At 42.2% G+C, this 17,291-nt stretch overlaps 1 protein-coding gene across 2 annotated transcripts in view; it reads left to right on the top strand.

Moving 5' to 3' along the window:
* Nucleotides 1–17,291, top strand: part of LOC142152766 (A disintegrin and metalloproteinase with thrombospondin motifs 2-like) — a 775,540-nt gene that overhangs the window by 479,946 nt on the left and 278,303 nt on the right. For both annotated transcript variants that reach the window (XM_075209748.1, XM_075209747.1), the window contains exon 14: nucleotides 12,193–12,316. In XM_075209748.1, the coding sequence (XP_075065849.1) occupies nucleotides 12,193–12,316 (124 nt within the window). The remainder of the gene's footprint in view (nucleotides 1–12,192; nucleotides 12,317–17,291) is intronic.

Below are 17,291 nucleotides of genomic sequence, written 5' to 3'. Positions count from 1 at the left end.
AAAGATTGATGGCCCGATTTCATACGCTAATGATGTCATATGTGTGGCAGCAGAAACGCCCCCTCCTCTCCCATAAATGTATGGCCCTATCTAAACAACATGGGGGACTGATGCTTCCTAACTTAACTTATTACTAAGAGGCTTGCATATTGAGCCACCTGTGGTATTGGGTACTCCCTCTTACCTCTAAGCCATGGGTGAATTTGTAGAGAGCCTTGTGCCCTAGCTACCCATTGTTGGACCTTCTGTGGACACCCAGGCCGGTCAGACCATCTGTTGTATATAGGTTACGGTCCATCTCGGATGCCATTCAGGTGTGGGATAGAATCATTGGGCTGCATGCCAATTTTGTACTCCCATCTCGTAATCTGTCTCTCCAGGCAGTGGGTCAACTCATCTCAGATCTAAACCTTGCTGTTTGGAAAGCCAGAGGGATTTCTTCAGTATCAGATTTGCTTGCCCAAGGCATTTTTCTTTCCTTTTCTCAGCTCCAAGATCGCTATAGCTTGCCATCCTCAGAAACATATAGGTACTTGCAAATCAGACACTGGGTCAGAACTGTCTCTAGGACCCCCTACTCTCTCATTTCGCTTCCATCACCTGTCATAGATAGACTGACGAAGAGTAGTAGTAGAGGTGGAATAACGTTTTGGTATCATTATATTTAATCCCTGATCCCCCCAACTAAAACTCCTGCACAAACCCAGTGGGAAACAGATGTGAATGTAACTCCCTACCGTATGTCCAAATGCATTAATCATACAGAGATGCAGGTCAAACTTCTCAATCGGCTGTACCTTACCCTGGAGCGGTTACACAGGTTCTAGCCAAGTCAATCAAAATTTTGCTGACGCCAATGTACCCAAATAGCCGATATTTTCCATGTCTTCTGGTCATGCCCAGTGATTCAGCTGCTATGGTGCGAGGTATTTGCTTTGATCTCAAATGTCTTAAAGACTCCTGTTGCCCTAGACCCAGCCCTAGCACTTCTCCATGTCTACCCGACTTCCATTCCGAAGCATGATCGCTACCTCCTGGGCCATATATTGATAGCAGCAATAACACAGAACTGGAAGTCTCAGCCCCCCCCCCCCACCACTACCCGAATCATCTCTAAGATACAGTATAGCTTTGAGATGGAAACAACAGATACGCCCTATTCCTCATCTGCATCAGCTCCCATCATGAGATGGTTTAGGTGGCATGAATACATCACAGATGGCCCCGGGGCTCCTCAAGATACTCCCGACTTCCCAGCAGCTCATTCTCCAGTGGCCCTCATAGAATCCCCTCAGCCTATTGATCAGCTCCAACACCCTGATACCCCTCCCATGGTAGAAACATCTTCGGTCGGTCAAAATGAAGGTTGATATGTCTTGCTGTATCATTTTTTTCTTTTTTTTTTATCAGTAAATGTTAAATGTACATTGTTTATATAGTGTGCCTTATCTTAATCAAGTGATTCCTTTCCCCTTGCGCAGGGATTCCCTATGTGTTTTCCTTTGTTTGTATTTTTTCTTCCCCTCTTTTTTTTTTCTGTACCCCATATATCTTTGAAAATGTTCAATAAAAATATTGATGCAAAAAAAAAAAAAAGAAGAGAAGTGGGGCTTCGGGATCTCTGCATTCCTTAGACAAGGACTTTTCCAACAGGACCCCAATTCTAGACTGCAACTCTGATTTCTTTGACCGATCCTAAGCTTCTGCTTTGATGTGCGTCTGGAATCCACCCTTTAAAAGGGGTGGTACTGTCACAATCTGCCTCCTGCAGCTCCTGTTTGCCAGGAGCAATGTTGGACTTGGATATATATAGCCTGCAGTAAGACCATACCACCAAAGGGACCATTGTGGCACTTGAACTGTTTCCCTTCCTGATGAACTAAGCTCGTTTTCTCAGGAGGGAGTTTCGGGTCATGGGGGGAGGGTCGCGGGTCATGGGTTCACATGGGTCACAATTCACATGTGGGGGTGGTGGTGTGGCTGTCACTGGGAGACTCATTGGTGAGTGTGGGGCAGAGCGGAGCTGTCACACTGCCAGCTCTTCCAGCATAGACAGTGGATCACCAATGCTGCTACAGTCTGCTGGGGTTTCTCCTGTTGCAGGCGCGGTGCAAATGGACACACTGTCCCCCTCCCTACCTCTCCCTCCCACTCACATCCCTCGCTGTCAGGAACTATGTAGAGAAGAGGAGATACCTGAAGAAGTAAAGAGGTAAGTAAAGAATGGTGCGATGCTGGGGGGGAAGTGTGATTCTAGGTAGAGGGGCAATTTGATGCTTGGTGAAATAGTGTGATACTGGGGGGACACTGTGAGGCAGGAGGGCAGTGTGATACAGGGGGAACAGTGTGGGCAGCAGGGTGGTAGAATGGTGTGATGCTGGGGGGGCAGTGTGATGCAGAGGGGCATTGTGAGCTGGGCGAGGACAGGATGCTGCAGGGGGGGCATCGTAATACAGTGGGAAAGTGTTGGCAACAGGGTGGTAGAATGGTGTAATGGTGGGGGGGGCGGTGTGATGCGGGGAGGCGGTGAGATGTAGGAGGTGACAGTGTGATGCAGGTGGGGGACATTGTGATGCAGGGGGGTCAGTGTGGGCAGCAGGGTGGTAGAATGGTGTGATGCTGGGGGTTGGCTAATGTGATACTGGGGAGGGAATAGAGTAACGCTGGGGGGTAGGAAGGGACAGTGTGATGTGGGGGGCATTGTGAGCAGAGGGGGAACAGGAGGGACAGTGTGATGCAAGGGGGGCATTGTGACCTGAGGAGGGGCAGACAGGGACAGAGTGGACAGCAGGTTGGTATTGGGGCAGTGTGGAAAGAGGGGTGGTATTGGTGCAGTGTGGGAGAGTAGTACTATTGTGGCAGTGTGGAGAGAGGGGTGGTATTGGGGCAGTGTGGGGAGAGGGGTGGTATTGGCGAAGTTTGCAGCAAGAGTGGGGATGGTATTGCTACAGTGTGGGACTGGTATACCCGATTTCTGTAATCTGGGAGCGGCGTTCTGTAATGTAAAGTGACTGGATTGTGGGGGAGTGTATAACTGTAATATAAGGGTATCATCATCATTTATTTATATAGCGCCAACATATTCCGTAGCGCTTTACAATTGGGGACAAACATAATAAACTAATAAACAAACTGGGTAAAACAGACAAAGAGGTGAGAAGGCCCTGCTCGCAAGCTTACAATCTATGGGATATGTAGGGCTATTGCTGATTGCTGTATTATGTGGTGGTTATTTATTATAAATTATATATATTATTGATGTAACAGGGATGGTAATAATGTGTTAGTTTGGAGAAATAGACCCACTTTGTAAAATGTGAATGTTATGTAGATTTAATGCTGGAGCTGGTTAGGGTGTATAGTATTTGCATTGCTTTCCAGGAGATGGATAGTATCTGCATTTTCCAAACAGGGCCCAACATTCCAGAAACCAGCAAAGCAGTAGCTGAGCTTAAGAAACCAGCAGGTAGTGTAAACTGCAAGGACAGGTAGGAAAGAGACTGTTTTGAATGTGGTGGGACAGTCTTGCGTACTAGGGCTAATAAATGTCATGCTACCAAAATCCAACATTGCCCCGGCCATTTGCTTCAAATTTTCATAGCACCACTTCAAAATTTCCACTCTAAGCACTGGTTTTTAATAACTATTTAATGTTGGTGCACTTGTAGAAACGTTGGTAACCCAGGCTACTTAACTTGTGTACCTTTAGGTGTAACTTGTATTAGGCACTATTTGAATGCCTCTATATTGCTGATAGGTTACTCAGTCTATGATATATGTACAGATGGTATATGTCACAGTGTTTGGTGTATTACCACTTAACTCTCTCTCTGGATGGAGATGAAGGTCTCAGTAGTTCTTTGGTCATGTAATATCTGCATGCCTGATCTTGTTAGCTGTTCCTCTCTGCTCACACAAAATTCACTAATAGCAAGGAGACTCCCTCTCAGCACATAGGCTCACTTTTCCTTGCAATCTCATTCAGACAGATAAGTAGCTGATTCTTTGCAGGGATCAGTCTACAAAACTTTTCTGTGCCACACTGTACCCAGCAGCTTTTGTGATAGCTCTGGGGTCTTGGTGTCTAGTTGCACACTCTGGGCCTGAGTCATTAAGGAATGTATCTGGCTTTTTTGAGCATATCCTCCACAAAAAATCAGTCTGTGCATGCGCAGAACCATCTGGTTTAGTTAGGTGATACGTGTCTACAGGGTTGCCATCAGAAACTGTGGGGCCCAGTACTAATTAATCTGGCAGGGTCCCATGTATTTCTGGATGAGTCCAACCTATGACTGCCTAAAAACACATCTCATTATTCCAACAAATAAGTTTGAATTTAAAGTAGTTGGCCATTTAGAGCACTCTCTATTTTCCTTTTTCTTTTAGAACAACTTTATTAAAGAAGTTCAAAAATGCTCAATTGACAATTATATTTCAAGTGTTATCAACCATTTTCAAATTCAATGAACATACATGTACAAATAAATTATTACATGTTTTATAGGTGCCAGAGAAGAGACATAGTTATATTTAGTCTTTTTTTCCAGCTTCAGAAGGAACAGTCCAAGTTCTTGGAAATGAGAAGTTCTGTCATATTCCAACAATGAAACTTTGCATAATAAAAGCCTGATTATATCAAGAAATATAATATCACTATAGCAAAGGATATATGAAGTTCCGCTGTCCACATCTGACACATATATAGATAAAGATATGGAAAAACTGTGACGCGGAGAGACCAAAGAGGAAATGAGAATCAACACATTCTTCTATATATTAATAATTGGATGGTCTTGAAGAATCACTCTGGTTTCAAACCAAAGTGGTAAAAATATTTGAAAAATCTATTTTCAATAAATCAAGCATCCCCTATAGCAAAACAGCAAATGGGGGTACTCGCCAACTAGGTACCCTTGGTGTTACCTGAAGCAAAGGAACTGGAGACAATGCTACTCATTTTCATTGCAGGCCCCCTGGTCTCTCCAGGCCCCCTAGTCTGTGCAGGCCCCTCTCAGCCGTACTGGTCATACCCCCTGCGTGTCAAAGTAACATCTGCATGAAAGCTAGACCCCAAGGTTTTCACAGCAGAACATTGCCCAGAGCATCACACTGCCTTCTTTGACTTGACTTCTTCCAACAGGTGCCATCTCTTCCTCAGGTAATCAATACACACGTACCCGATCGTCCTCATGATGTAAATGAAAATGTGCATCATCAGTATCATCAGACCAGGCCACCTTCTCCCATTGCTCCATGGTCCAGTTCTGGTGCTCACATGCCCATTGAAAATGTGTCACTCACCGGACCGTGAGTGCCTCTGCGCTGGTGCATGGTTCTCTAGCCTTCCTGCCGGCGCCTGTCCTGAGCCGCGGCCGTCCGCCATCTTGATGGACTGCGCATTCGCAGCACCCAAAGAACTCTTATGACCTTTGCTTTTAATCTAATTGGAGGATCAGGCACCTCTCCCTATTTAAGACACCTGTGCTCATTACATCGTTTCCTGATCTTGAGTCTCATTCCCTGTGAGTCTCTGAAGGTGTCTCCTGTGTCCTGCTCGTGTCTTCAGCTTCCTGCTGATTATATGCTCTACTCATCGGTGGTTCCTATACCTGCTACTGACTCCTGTGTCCTGCTTGTGTCTTCAGCTTCCTGACTCTCCCATTACCTTCCTTCACCTGCTCACGTCCACCCGGCTCTCCGTGGTTGAAACCTGCCTTCCAGTATAGCTGCAAGTCGCTGACTCATCTACCAGTATAGCTGCAAGTCACTGACTACCATCAATTCCATTGGCATCCTCTCTCCATCTACTTTTATGTACGTTCCACTATTCACCCTGCTGCCAGAGGACCGCTGTGCAAACTCCGCCCCTCTGGTAAGCATAGTCACCTGGTGAATCCTGGGCAGAACTCCTAGTGCCCGTGACAAAATGTTTTTAGCTGGGGACAGGGGTCAGCATGGGCACTATGACCAACATGCGGCTACACAACCCCATACGCAGTTCTACTGTGTGTTCTGACTTCTTTCTATCATAGCATTCACTTTTTTAGCCATTTGTGTTTCAGTAGCTCTTCTGTGTGATTGGACCAGACAGGCTAGCCCTGGTCTCAACACTCATTAATGAGCCTTCGGTGCTTAGCCTAGCTGGGCAAGACTTAACTCAGCAACATTTTATAGGAAATAATGCAGGTGGCCCAGTGATCCATAAGGTAGCCCACTATGGGACTGGCCCAGGGGGCAAATGCCACTGTCAGAGATGACCTAAACGGGTCCTTTCTCCTGAACTCCGGCTGCTATACCTTGTGGGTATCGATCAATAGAGAGACAGACAAGTTCAGATATTAGGCTGAAACTCCATCTGGTTCTGACCAGCCCTAAGTCAGAGTAGCTTTATTTATACATAGTTACACAGAAAAAGGGAGATAAGGAATACAAGGTTTGTGAAGGCAGCTTGTCTATGTCAGCAGTTTGTGGGCATGATGAAAAGCAGATGTTCTTATCTCAGTCACGTAGGCCTCAAGTGGGGGTCGTGGGTTCCTGGTACAGAGGCTGCTTGATGTGCACATTCTTGAGAAGAGACATGTTGACGAAGAGAAAAGAAATGTAAGGCAAAGGTCATAGAGAATGATCTGCAAGCTGCAGATTATTCTTCTTTCAGCAGTAATTATACAAAATGCATTACTTCAAGAAGTTCATAAAATGTATATCTCTCACTCCACCCTGGCCCCCAGCCTTCCCCTGTATGTACCTAAATCATGTATGTGTGTGTTTGTGTGTATATGTATTCCAGATTCCATTACAATTCCTATTACAACTCTCATTACATACTACAGTCCATGAGGCAGAAGCTTTGCGTAAACCAGTTAGGTCAGATCTCTATATAAGAAGCCCTGTGCAGGAAATTGTCATCAATCTATTGATAGGCAAATTGTGAGGGATTTTGTCTTATCTCAAACAAATGGATTTTTACCATGGAGGGGAAGCAAAAGCACAATATAATGGAGAGGGGGGTGCAGTATTGTGTCCTTTAACAGAGAGTGAAAGTGAATTAAGTCACTCGGCTGTACACTTAGCATAGGTATGTTATTGAGCTATTCTGATCATGATAATGACACTTACTACAACCTACGATTTAGGGACGTGAACGTAGTGGATAATGGACAGACTTATGTAGGCAATCTACAGTAAGGTCGTTCCTATGCAGGCACATCCAAGTCAGATTCCAGCACACTGAAAGAGCCACACTATTTCCTTATTTCTCATTGTATTGTAACGGTGGGTCTGGTGAATATAATACTGCTGGACCTGCCGGCTGCTGCTGGAGCTGACAGGTACGTTTTCTGCAGTGTTCTATACACACACATGATTATAACCACAACATTAAAACCACCTGCCTAATATTGTTTAGGTCCCCCTCATGCCACCAAAAACAGCTCTGACCCATCGAGGCATGGACACCACAAGACCTCTGAGCGTGTTCTGTGGTATCTGGCACCAAATCGTTAGGCATGTTATTGAGCTATTCTGATCTTGGGTTTGTACTTGCTGAATCTCTCTCAGCCATGGGAGTGGAATCTTGCTCGTGATATTTGTGGATCGCATCGCGGGCCTTCTCCAAATACTGGTCAGTTTTGCACTGCTTGTTTCCTCAAGTTACCTTGTCTCTCTCATTTCTGTATAAGGTGAGAACATTGAAAGTGCTGTATAGCATGCTAGGACCATGAGCTTCTAGTTCACAATCTTGCATATAATATAAAACAGTGTAGTACAGATGGTACAATACATAATCAAGTTTCCTTTATCCTGAATTATTTAGAGGGGTTGAGGATCCTTATGAGGGGGTCACCCGGAATGTCTGCGCTTGCCTTGTGTTGATGGTGTGGTGGTTGCTGCCTTTACGGTTGCTGCAGGAGTTCAGATTCCAGTGGTTTCTTTACGTGATAGAGTTTTTGCCATGGGCAACTTTATATGTTGTGTGTGGTCGTGTATTTCTTAGAGGAGCCTTAGTGGTTGATATTTGTGGAAAAAGATAGGAGAGATTGGAAGGTAGTTAATAGGTCTTGCGTGTTATTGGTTGTTCCTGCTGTTCTGTTGTAAATCTTGTGATGTCGTCCTTCTTGGTTTTTCTTGTTTGGTGTACCTGTGAGGAGAGAAGAGGGGTGGGGTGTAGGGGAGAGAGAGGTGTAGGAATACAGACAGTATATTGTTTTATATGGTTATTTGGTTGCTAGTTAGCAGCCCGTGGTTTATAGCCCTTTAGCGGTTTTTCAGTTGTAGCTCTTTTGCGTGTCTATAGCTCTAAATGTGGTATACTGCTATATTTGTGTATGTGATAGTGTGAGTGTGAGTGATTAGATTGGTTGCAGTGATTATAGCTCCTGTTATGTGTTTATAGCTCTTGTGTTATAGCCCCTTTGGTTGGTATAACCTGTAGCTTGTAGTGTTTGGAAATTTATGTGGCTATAGGGGTGTGGTATATTAGCAATTGTAATTGATTATAGCTCACACAGTGTGTTACAGCTATTGGTTATGTAGCTATGTGGTTATGATTACAGTGGGGTAAGTGTGATATCGATATGTGTGTGTTTTGTGGTCTTAATATTCTTGAGTTGGTATATGTAGTGTTATTGGTGATTGTAATGCTCTTTTTGCTCTTACAAGACCAGTTGGTGGTTAAGCGAGGACGCTCCTTGTTATTGGGTGGTGAGTGGCTCTTTGCAGTGTGAATTCGGCTTGCATTCTACTGTGCTCTTGTTTACAGTTTGTAACTTTTAGTTCTTCGTTCGGGTGTTTCAGCTTGTGGAGGTGCTTGTGAAGGTATCCAATGCATTTTGTCCTGGCAGGACTTCGTCGGGGATGTGGTTTGGTTGTGGGGGTGCTGCTTCGAGTTTTCGTTTGAGGTCTCCTGCTTGTTCTCTCAATGTGTTTTTTGTAGAGCAGTTTCGTCTAATCCTTCTGAATTTTTCTCTTGGAATATTCTTTAGCCAGGTTGCTGTTTGCTGAGATGTAGTTGTTGCAGTCTACTGGTTTCATGTATGTCTTGGTGTTTATGCTGTTGTCTTCAATGTAGATGTTGAGGTCTAGGAATTCTACCTGATCTTGTGCTGGTGTTGAACTATAGGTTCATGTCGTTAGTGTTGATGTAATTCATGAAGGTGACGATTTTTTCCTGACTTCCTTTCCATATGATGAAGATGTCGTCTATGTAACTGCAATGTGACGAGGTTTCTGTGGTGGGGGTTGTTGTTCCATACACTCTTGTCCTCCCATTCCACCATGAAGAGGTTTCCGTAGCTTGGTGCAAATTTAGTTAATTTCATCTGTTTGTACTAGGTTCCTTCTTACCAAAAGCTGTAGCTGTAGTGGAGGATCTAGAATATTGTTTCTATGATGAACTCGGTTTGTATGGTATTTTGGGGTTTTGTTGCAGATAGTGCTTGCTGTGGTTGCATCCTTTTTTGTGGTCGATGATTGTGTACAGGGATGTTACAGCGCAAGTTGTGACTGTGTAGTCTTCATTCCATCTGATTTCATTGAGGATTTTTATGATCTGTGTTGTGTCCTTCAGATGGCTTCTTTGTGTGTTCACCAAAGGTTGCAGTTTTTGGTCTATGTATTCGGAGAGGTTACAGGTTAGTGAGTTTAAAATATGTAGGTCTGAAACCTAGGACAAACATACCTGCCCAAACCAAACTTCTAGTGTTTTTGTCACAGTAGTTTCATTTATCAACCAGTTGTAACAAAAATAGAATAATTTCTTATAATACAAAGATGGCAGTATTTAATAATGCTATGTACCTTGCTTATAAAAGTACTAGTCACTGCAAAGCAAAGAGATCTAATAATGTGACGAGAAAATCGGTGTAATCTTAAACATATAAAAAATATACACTTTCATAGTAATTTCACATGTCCTTCAGATGTAACAAATATACATAAATAGCAGTGTCTTACTGATACCCTAGACCATGCGCATAAAAGAGCTAACAATTGTCATTGCAAAACAAGCAGATATCATTTTACTATTTTAACTTAGATTTTCAACCACTTCAATAAAATCAGTGAATAGACACTAAGGACCTGATTCATCAAAGCATGTATTCTGAGCACAACCCACGTTCAGTAATATATGCACATATTTAGGTTTTGCATCCTCCCAAATTCAGCAAGGCATGGATCTCAAGATGTATGTGCTTTTGAAATTGGGGGCAGGTCTGCAGTGCCCTACTACATCGGATGTCCTGCTGCATTAGGTGCATTTCTGCTGGTTCTGGGCATGTGCAGAGTGATTTTGCATATGATACTCTCAAAATCGTGAAATACGTGCCTTGATGAATCAGGCCCTAAGGCCGCAAATAAGTGGTCTTGTAGAAAAGATATATATATACCAAAGAAACATATTAACTCTTATTGTTCCTAATTGCAACACAATAAGCCCAGATTAAGTCTAAATAATGGATTAGCAAGAAAGCACTGACAAGCATAACCATGCTGAATGAATGAACGAACAGTCCTGAATTTTCAGTCACCATATGACAAACATCTACGCACACATCCCCAAATATTTGGAGTATATAGCAGTTCTAACTGTTGTTCTTTGCTTGACAGAACTAACTTGCAATTAGATAATGATCCCCTTCACAAAACACTGCATAATAAAGCGCTGACAAGCATAACCGAAATGGACAGGTGGACAAAATTAAGTCCACAGAGTTCTAATCCCCATAAACTGCTCATCTATATATCTCACTTTATGACACTTATAAAGAAATGAAAATATAACATAACCCCATACGTAACTGTAATAATTGTCTAGATCTATAAGTGAACCAATGAAAATTTTATTTTGCTACTTATGTGCAAGATATTGAAATGTAATTTTAATTTAAAATGTACTACACAAGAGGATTCTTCTTTTTGCCATTCCCCACAAGCTGTTGGAGAGCGTTACTTGTGTTTTGTACAAAAGAAGTACAAAGAAAGGTTTGACCATTTACATGCTGATTCATCTTTGTTCATGTGAGTGCAAAATTGGAAGCTCATTTCTGATTCCATGTCTAAACAAAATTACACTGTTGTATATATTTCTCATTATTGAGAATGACAACAAAGATTTATTCAGATATAGCCACATTAGTGTAAGAAGCATTTTTTATGAGATATTTACAAAGTATCACCACGAAAAGGAGTTATAAAATAAGATTTTGGAGATTCAACTTCAATCCTGTACAAGAAGGTTTTGTAACACTTTTTGATTTTTTTTTTTAAACTTTATTTTATGTTTGTTGTCTTTTGTTTGAGACATTAGCGTCGTCATACTCCATTATTTAACCCATGTGGCTGGGGAAAAGGATGAGACATAGAGAGAGAGAGAAGATTCCCACTCCTGATCTATTGCATACTTGCCAACTATTTTGGAATGTTCGTGAGACTCCCGAATTCTGGGTAGGTCTCCTAGATTCCCCGGAGAGCTGGCAGATCTCCAGCATCCTGCTCGCAGTTAGCTTAAAAGACGTGATGTGCGGTGAATCGCGTCATTTTGAAAATTACACCATTTTCCACACTCTGCCCTCCTACCATGCCCCCACGCCCCCCCCCCCCCCCCCCCCTTCCAGGATGTCCTGGAGTCCACCAACAGAAAGTTGCCAAGTATGATCTAGTGAGGTCCATGAGGCAGAAGTTTTGTGTAAGATTTCTGTATGGGGAGCCCTGAACAGGAAATGGTCATTAATCCATTGACATGCAAGATGTGGGGCGATTTATCTTATCCCTAACAAACTGTTTTTTCCCATGTGAGCCGTGGCAGCAGAGTTGAATAATAATACATGCATGTTGCTCTTACTTATTTTTGCACATTGTTTAATTATGGTATACAGTTGACATCAAGATATTCACTGTTGTCAGCCTTTTCCTACAAAAAGGTGGGTTAAAGAGGCTGTCTGTAATGTCCTTATGTTGGTAAATAATCACAACTTTATATGAAAGGTTCTCTTCTGTGGTTAGTGTCTTGTGATGAACAGGAGAGCATCATTTGGTGTATCACCTTGAATATGTGAGTGTCAGAATGAGTGCTGAGGATGCGAAGTCTCAGTTCATGTGTATGTAACAGTATATATTTGAAAGTAATATACGCTGTTATAAAATGTCAAACATGGAAAAGGTAGACTTTGTTATTATTTTCTCTTTTGCCTACAGAAAGTTGGATGTGACAAAGTAATTGGTTCAACAAAAAAAGAAGACAAATGTGGGGTGTGTGGTGGTGATAACATGCATTGCAAAATTATAAAAGGAACATTCACAAGAACACCCAAGAAAAAAGGTAAATTAAATGATAAGGCACACATGTGATATATTTTGTGTTAACAAAATCCTACCACAGACACATTTTAAATTAAATTGATATCAAATAGTCATCTATCATACATTTTACAATGCATTAAATAGTAATATTGCTCACATGTGAGAGATGTTTTATTCAAAATGTACAGTCATGTGCAAAAGGTTTGAGAATGACACATATTATTTTTCACAAATGCTGCTGCCTGTTTTTATGATGACATTTTGCATATACTGCAGAATGTCATGAAGATTGAACAGATGTTGCAATTAATTTGAAAGTCCCTCTTTGCCATGACAATGAACTTTATCCCAAAAACAACACTTCCACTGCATTTCAGACCAGCTGACATCAGGTCAGTGTTTCTCTCGTCTCTCGTTAACACAGGTGAGAGTGTTGACAAGGACAAGGCTGGAGATCACTCTGTCATGTTGATTGAGTTAGAAAAACTAGAAGCTTTAAAATGAGAATGGTGCTTGAAATCATTGTTCTTCCTCTGTTAACCATGGCTACAAGCAAGGAAACACGTGCAGTCATCATGCTTTGCACAAAAAGGACTTCACAGGCAAGGATATTGCTGCTATTGATAGCACCTAAATCAACCATTTATCGTATTATCAAGAACTTAAAGGAGAGAGGCTCAATTGTTGTGAAGAAGACTTCAGGGCACCCAAGAACGACCGGCAAGTGCCAGGACCAGCTCCAAAAGTTGATTTAGCTGCGGGATCGGCGCACCACCAGTGCAGAGCATGCTCAGGAATGGGAGCAGGCAGGTGTGAGTGCATCTGCACGCACATCGAGGCAAAGAGTTTTGGAGGAAGGCCTGGTGTCAAGAAGGCCAGCAAAGAAGCCACTTTTTTCCAGAAAAAAACATCAGGTACAGACTGATATTCTGCAATTGGTACAGGGATTGGACTGCTGAGGACTGGGGTAAAGTCATTTTCTCTGACGAATCCCCTTTTAGATTGTTTGGGGCTACTGAAAAAAAACGTTTGTTCAGAAAAGGAAAGGTGAGCGCTACCATCAGTCCTGTGTCATTCCAAAAGTAAAGCATCCTGAGACCATTCATGTTTGCATTTGTTTCTCAGCCAAGGGAGTGGGCTCACTCACAATTTTGCCTAAGAAATCAGCCATGAATAAAGAATGGTACCAAAATATCCTCCAAGAGCAACTTCTCTCAACCATCCAAGAACAGTTTGGTGAGGAATAATGCCTTTTCCAGCATGATGAAGCAACTTATCATAAGGCAAAAGTGATAACTAAGTAGCTCGGGGATTAAAACATCGAAATTTTGGGTCCGTGGCCAGGAAGCTCCCCAGACCTTAATTCCATTGAGAACTTGTGGTTAATCCTCAAGAGGCGGGTGGACTTTTTTGTCCACCTGCCTTTGAGGATTGACCACAAATTGAGGCCCCCAGAAATTCTGACAAACTCCAAACATTGATTAGGCAAGAATGGCGGCCATAAGTCAGTATGTGGCCCAGAAGTTGATTGACAGCGTGCCAGGACGAATTGCAGAGGTGTTAAAAAAGAAGTGTCAACACTGCAAATATGAAATGCCTAAAAAGGATTCCGTCGCACAGATAATTGGAAGTTTCCCTCTATGTTAAGTTCAATAATAATCCTCCTAATAGAGATATGGGGGTGCTATCTCGTAACTACAAAAGCAGAAGTTGTATACTAAGAAAGCAAAAGGTTGTGTTTTATGAGATGCACAACAACTTCCCTGAGTAATACGAAGCTTGTAAGGTACAACAAATTAAAACTTAACTTTTATTAATCAAATAAATAAAATTGAATAGCGAAAAATATGTGCAAATGTGTAAAGTGAAAATAAAATGTGCTGTTAGCACTTTTAGTCAAAATAATTTTGATTATTTGTTGGAATGCATAAAGATCCCCATATTATAGTGGGTTTCATATCCACATATACAAATATAATTCAGAATCTGTAAGGCACAACAGTATAGATAGCACAGGGCAGATAGATATCTGCCCTCTAGAGCTTCAATTTGAGCTGAGGTATTAATTAGATGGTAATAATATTTCCCTTAATATCTAGCAATAACGTCCCTCAAATCTAGATAATGGTTAGGTGGTGGTAGTATAACCTATTCTATTCTACAGTCAGTGTTACTCATCTCCCTGAATGAGAGGATTGAGGAACTCTTAGCTGCCTATCAGATGCAGCCTAATCTTAGGATCATGCTTGGATAAAATAGCTGACTGTCCAAACATCTCCCATTCACTCTGATTAAAGACAGTGATCAGCAATAAAGACTATGAGAGGTGCATCACTAGCTACCTAACCACGCTCCACTAGCTTTGGATTTAAGGAGCAAAAGACAAAGGTGCCCAGATTCTGGTATGGAGAGTGCTAACAGCGACAACGCCAACGCTCGTTTAACTAATCTTTTTCAAGGCAAACAGGACGGTGCAACTGACAGGTTCTAAATACTCTGCGGGGAACTTGCCTCTTTCCTGATGTATGAATCTAACTACCAATAGGCGTGTATGAATAAGCTGTGTAGTGATTGACACAGAATTTAACCTATCATAGTTAATGAGAATAGTTTCACCAATAGTGAAACTTAAGTAGTCATTGGAATCATCATTTCTATATTAAGAGACATGTCATAACTAAAGTAGAGAACTATTGGTATATTTTTAAAGAATCTCGCAAAAGAAGGTAATATAGAAATATTCCAACAAATAATCAAAATTATTTGGACTAAAAGTGCACATATTTTTCACTTTATTTTCGCTATTCAATTTCACTTGTGTCAGTCTCAGAACTTTTGGCCATGGTTGTATGTAGGTGTGTGTATATATATATATATATATATATATATATATATATATATATATATATATATATATATATATATATATATATATATATATATATATGTGTGGCAAGAGCCCGCTACTGCAGAAGCACATGCGAACAACAACTTCCTTTTTACGGTGCTTTATTGTCAGGATGGTAAATGTTTGACACCGTATACTTGTACAGCAATCATGGAGATCCTAAACACTAGCTATACATAGTCCAGCTCTCTCTCAGGACCAGCCAGCTCACCCAGCATTGGTCTACTTGAACAAATGAAACAAACAAGCTTTTATACATGATGCTCCTCCCCCAGCCTTAGCTTGATGGACATGTGACACACCCACCTTCTCTTTAAAAGAAAACACCCATCACTGCCTCTGTTTGCACGACCAGACATGCCCTGTCTGTTTGCTGAGAGGAAGGATTTAAGATCATGTAAGTTTAACCAAATTTAAACTATTGCTTTTCATACATATGTCTTCACTCTAGGTGCATTAATGCACAAATGTTTTACTCTACTTCCCTGCTTTCTCTGCATATTGCCAGCTAAATGCCTCCCTTTGTTACATATCCCTCCCCCTAGTGTCTCCAAGTCGGGGGACGCGGACTTCGCGAGGAGCGCATATTTTCGTGACAATGCATATGCATTCTTGTGCAGAATCCCAGGTCTATGTTCTACTGAGAACTTGAAAGGTTGTAGTGCCAAGAACCAGCGGGTTACCTTGCATTTACCTCCCGGTTGCTCTGCATCCATCTCAATGGTGCATGGTCTGTTATTAAGGTGAACTCTCTGCCTAGGAATAATAGCGCAGAGCTTCTGTAGCCCATTTTATGGCGAGACATTCTTTCTCCATAGTGGCATATTTTTATTCCCTTGGAAGCAACTTACAACTTAGGTACAGGACAGGATTTTCTACTCCATTCTTCTTCTGTGACAAGACTGCACCTAAACCAACACCAGAAGCATCAGTTTGGAGGTAAAATCCGGTGCTTGTAGAACTAGGGAGGAACAAAGAGCTAACCGAAGATCAGACCAGGCGGTTTCTGCAGAATCAGACCAGGTTAATCTATCTGAACAACTTTTTTTTAACATGTCCGTAAGTGGAGCAGCTCTAGTGGTGAAGTGGCTTACAAACCGTCTGTAGTAACCCACTAAGCCTAAAAAGGTTCTTAACTGCGACTTTTTTTCTGGTCTTGCCCAATTTTTGACTGCCTCCACTTTGTCTAGCTGGGGTTTTACATGCCCTCGACCAACAATGTACCCCAGATATTTGGCTTTTCTCATGGCTATGGCACATTTCTCTTGGTTAGCCGTTAACCCTGCTGACCTTAATGAAGCTAAGACCGCCTCAACTTTGGCTAAATGTGATCCCCAGTCCGGGGTATAAATCACTATATCGTCCAAGTAAGCGGCTGCATAAACTGTATGTGGTCGTAGCAATTTATTCATGGCCCTTTGGAAGGTGGCAGGTGCCCCATGCATCCCAAAGGGTAGGACTTTATATTGATAGAGACCATCAGGGGTGGAAAATGCAGTCTTTGGCTTGGCCGTGGAAGTCAGGGGAACTTGCCAATAACCCTTTGTTAGATCAAAGGTTGTTAAATAATTGCTACCAGCAAGATTTTCCACTAGTTCATCCACACGTGGCATCGGATAGGCATCAAACTGTGACATACTGTTTAGGCGCCTAAAGTCATTGCAGAACCTAATTGTCCCATTGGGTTTCGGGACAAGCACAATGGGACTATTCCATTCACTAGTGGACTCTTCAATCACATCTAACTGAAGCATCTTCTCGACCTCCTTTATCACGTCCACCCATCTGGCTTCTGGAATACGATACGGCTTCTGCTTTACAATGACTTCTGGCTGTCACGGGCACTAGGAGTCTTTACCCAGGTATCACCAGATGATGGACTTACCAGAGCAGTATAGTTGGTAATATGGTACTCTGGTAGCGGGGTGACCACGGAACAGGAGACAGCAGATGGTAAGAGAATGCTCGGAAAAAGTCTATGACTAGCAGCACTGGTAATAGGTAGATAACTATACACGAGGAGCTGGATGAACAAGGAAACGTGAGGGTAGTCAGTGGTCTGCGTATAGCAAGTTGTACCACTGCT

This window comes from Mixophyes fleayi, chromosome 4 (assembly GCF_038048845.1).
Source record: "Mixophyes fleayi isolate aMixFle1 chromosome 4, aMixFle1.hap1, whole genome shotgun sequence".
Taxonomy (NCBI): domain Eukaryota; kingdom Metazoa; phylum Chordata; class Amphibia; order Anura; family Limnodynastidae; genus Mixophyes; species Mixophyes fleayi.
The sequence above is the reverse complement of the archived record's forward strand: the minus strand, read 5'-3'. Positions and strand labels throughout refer to the sequence as shown.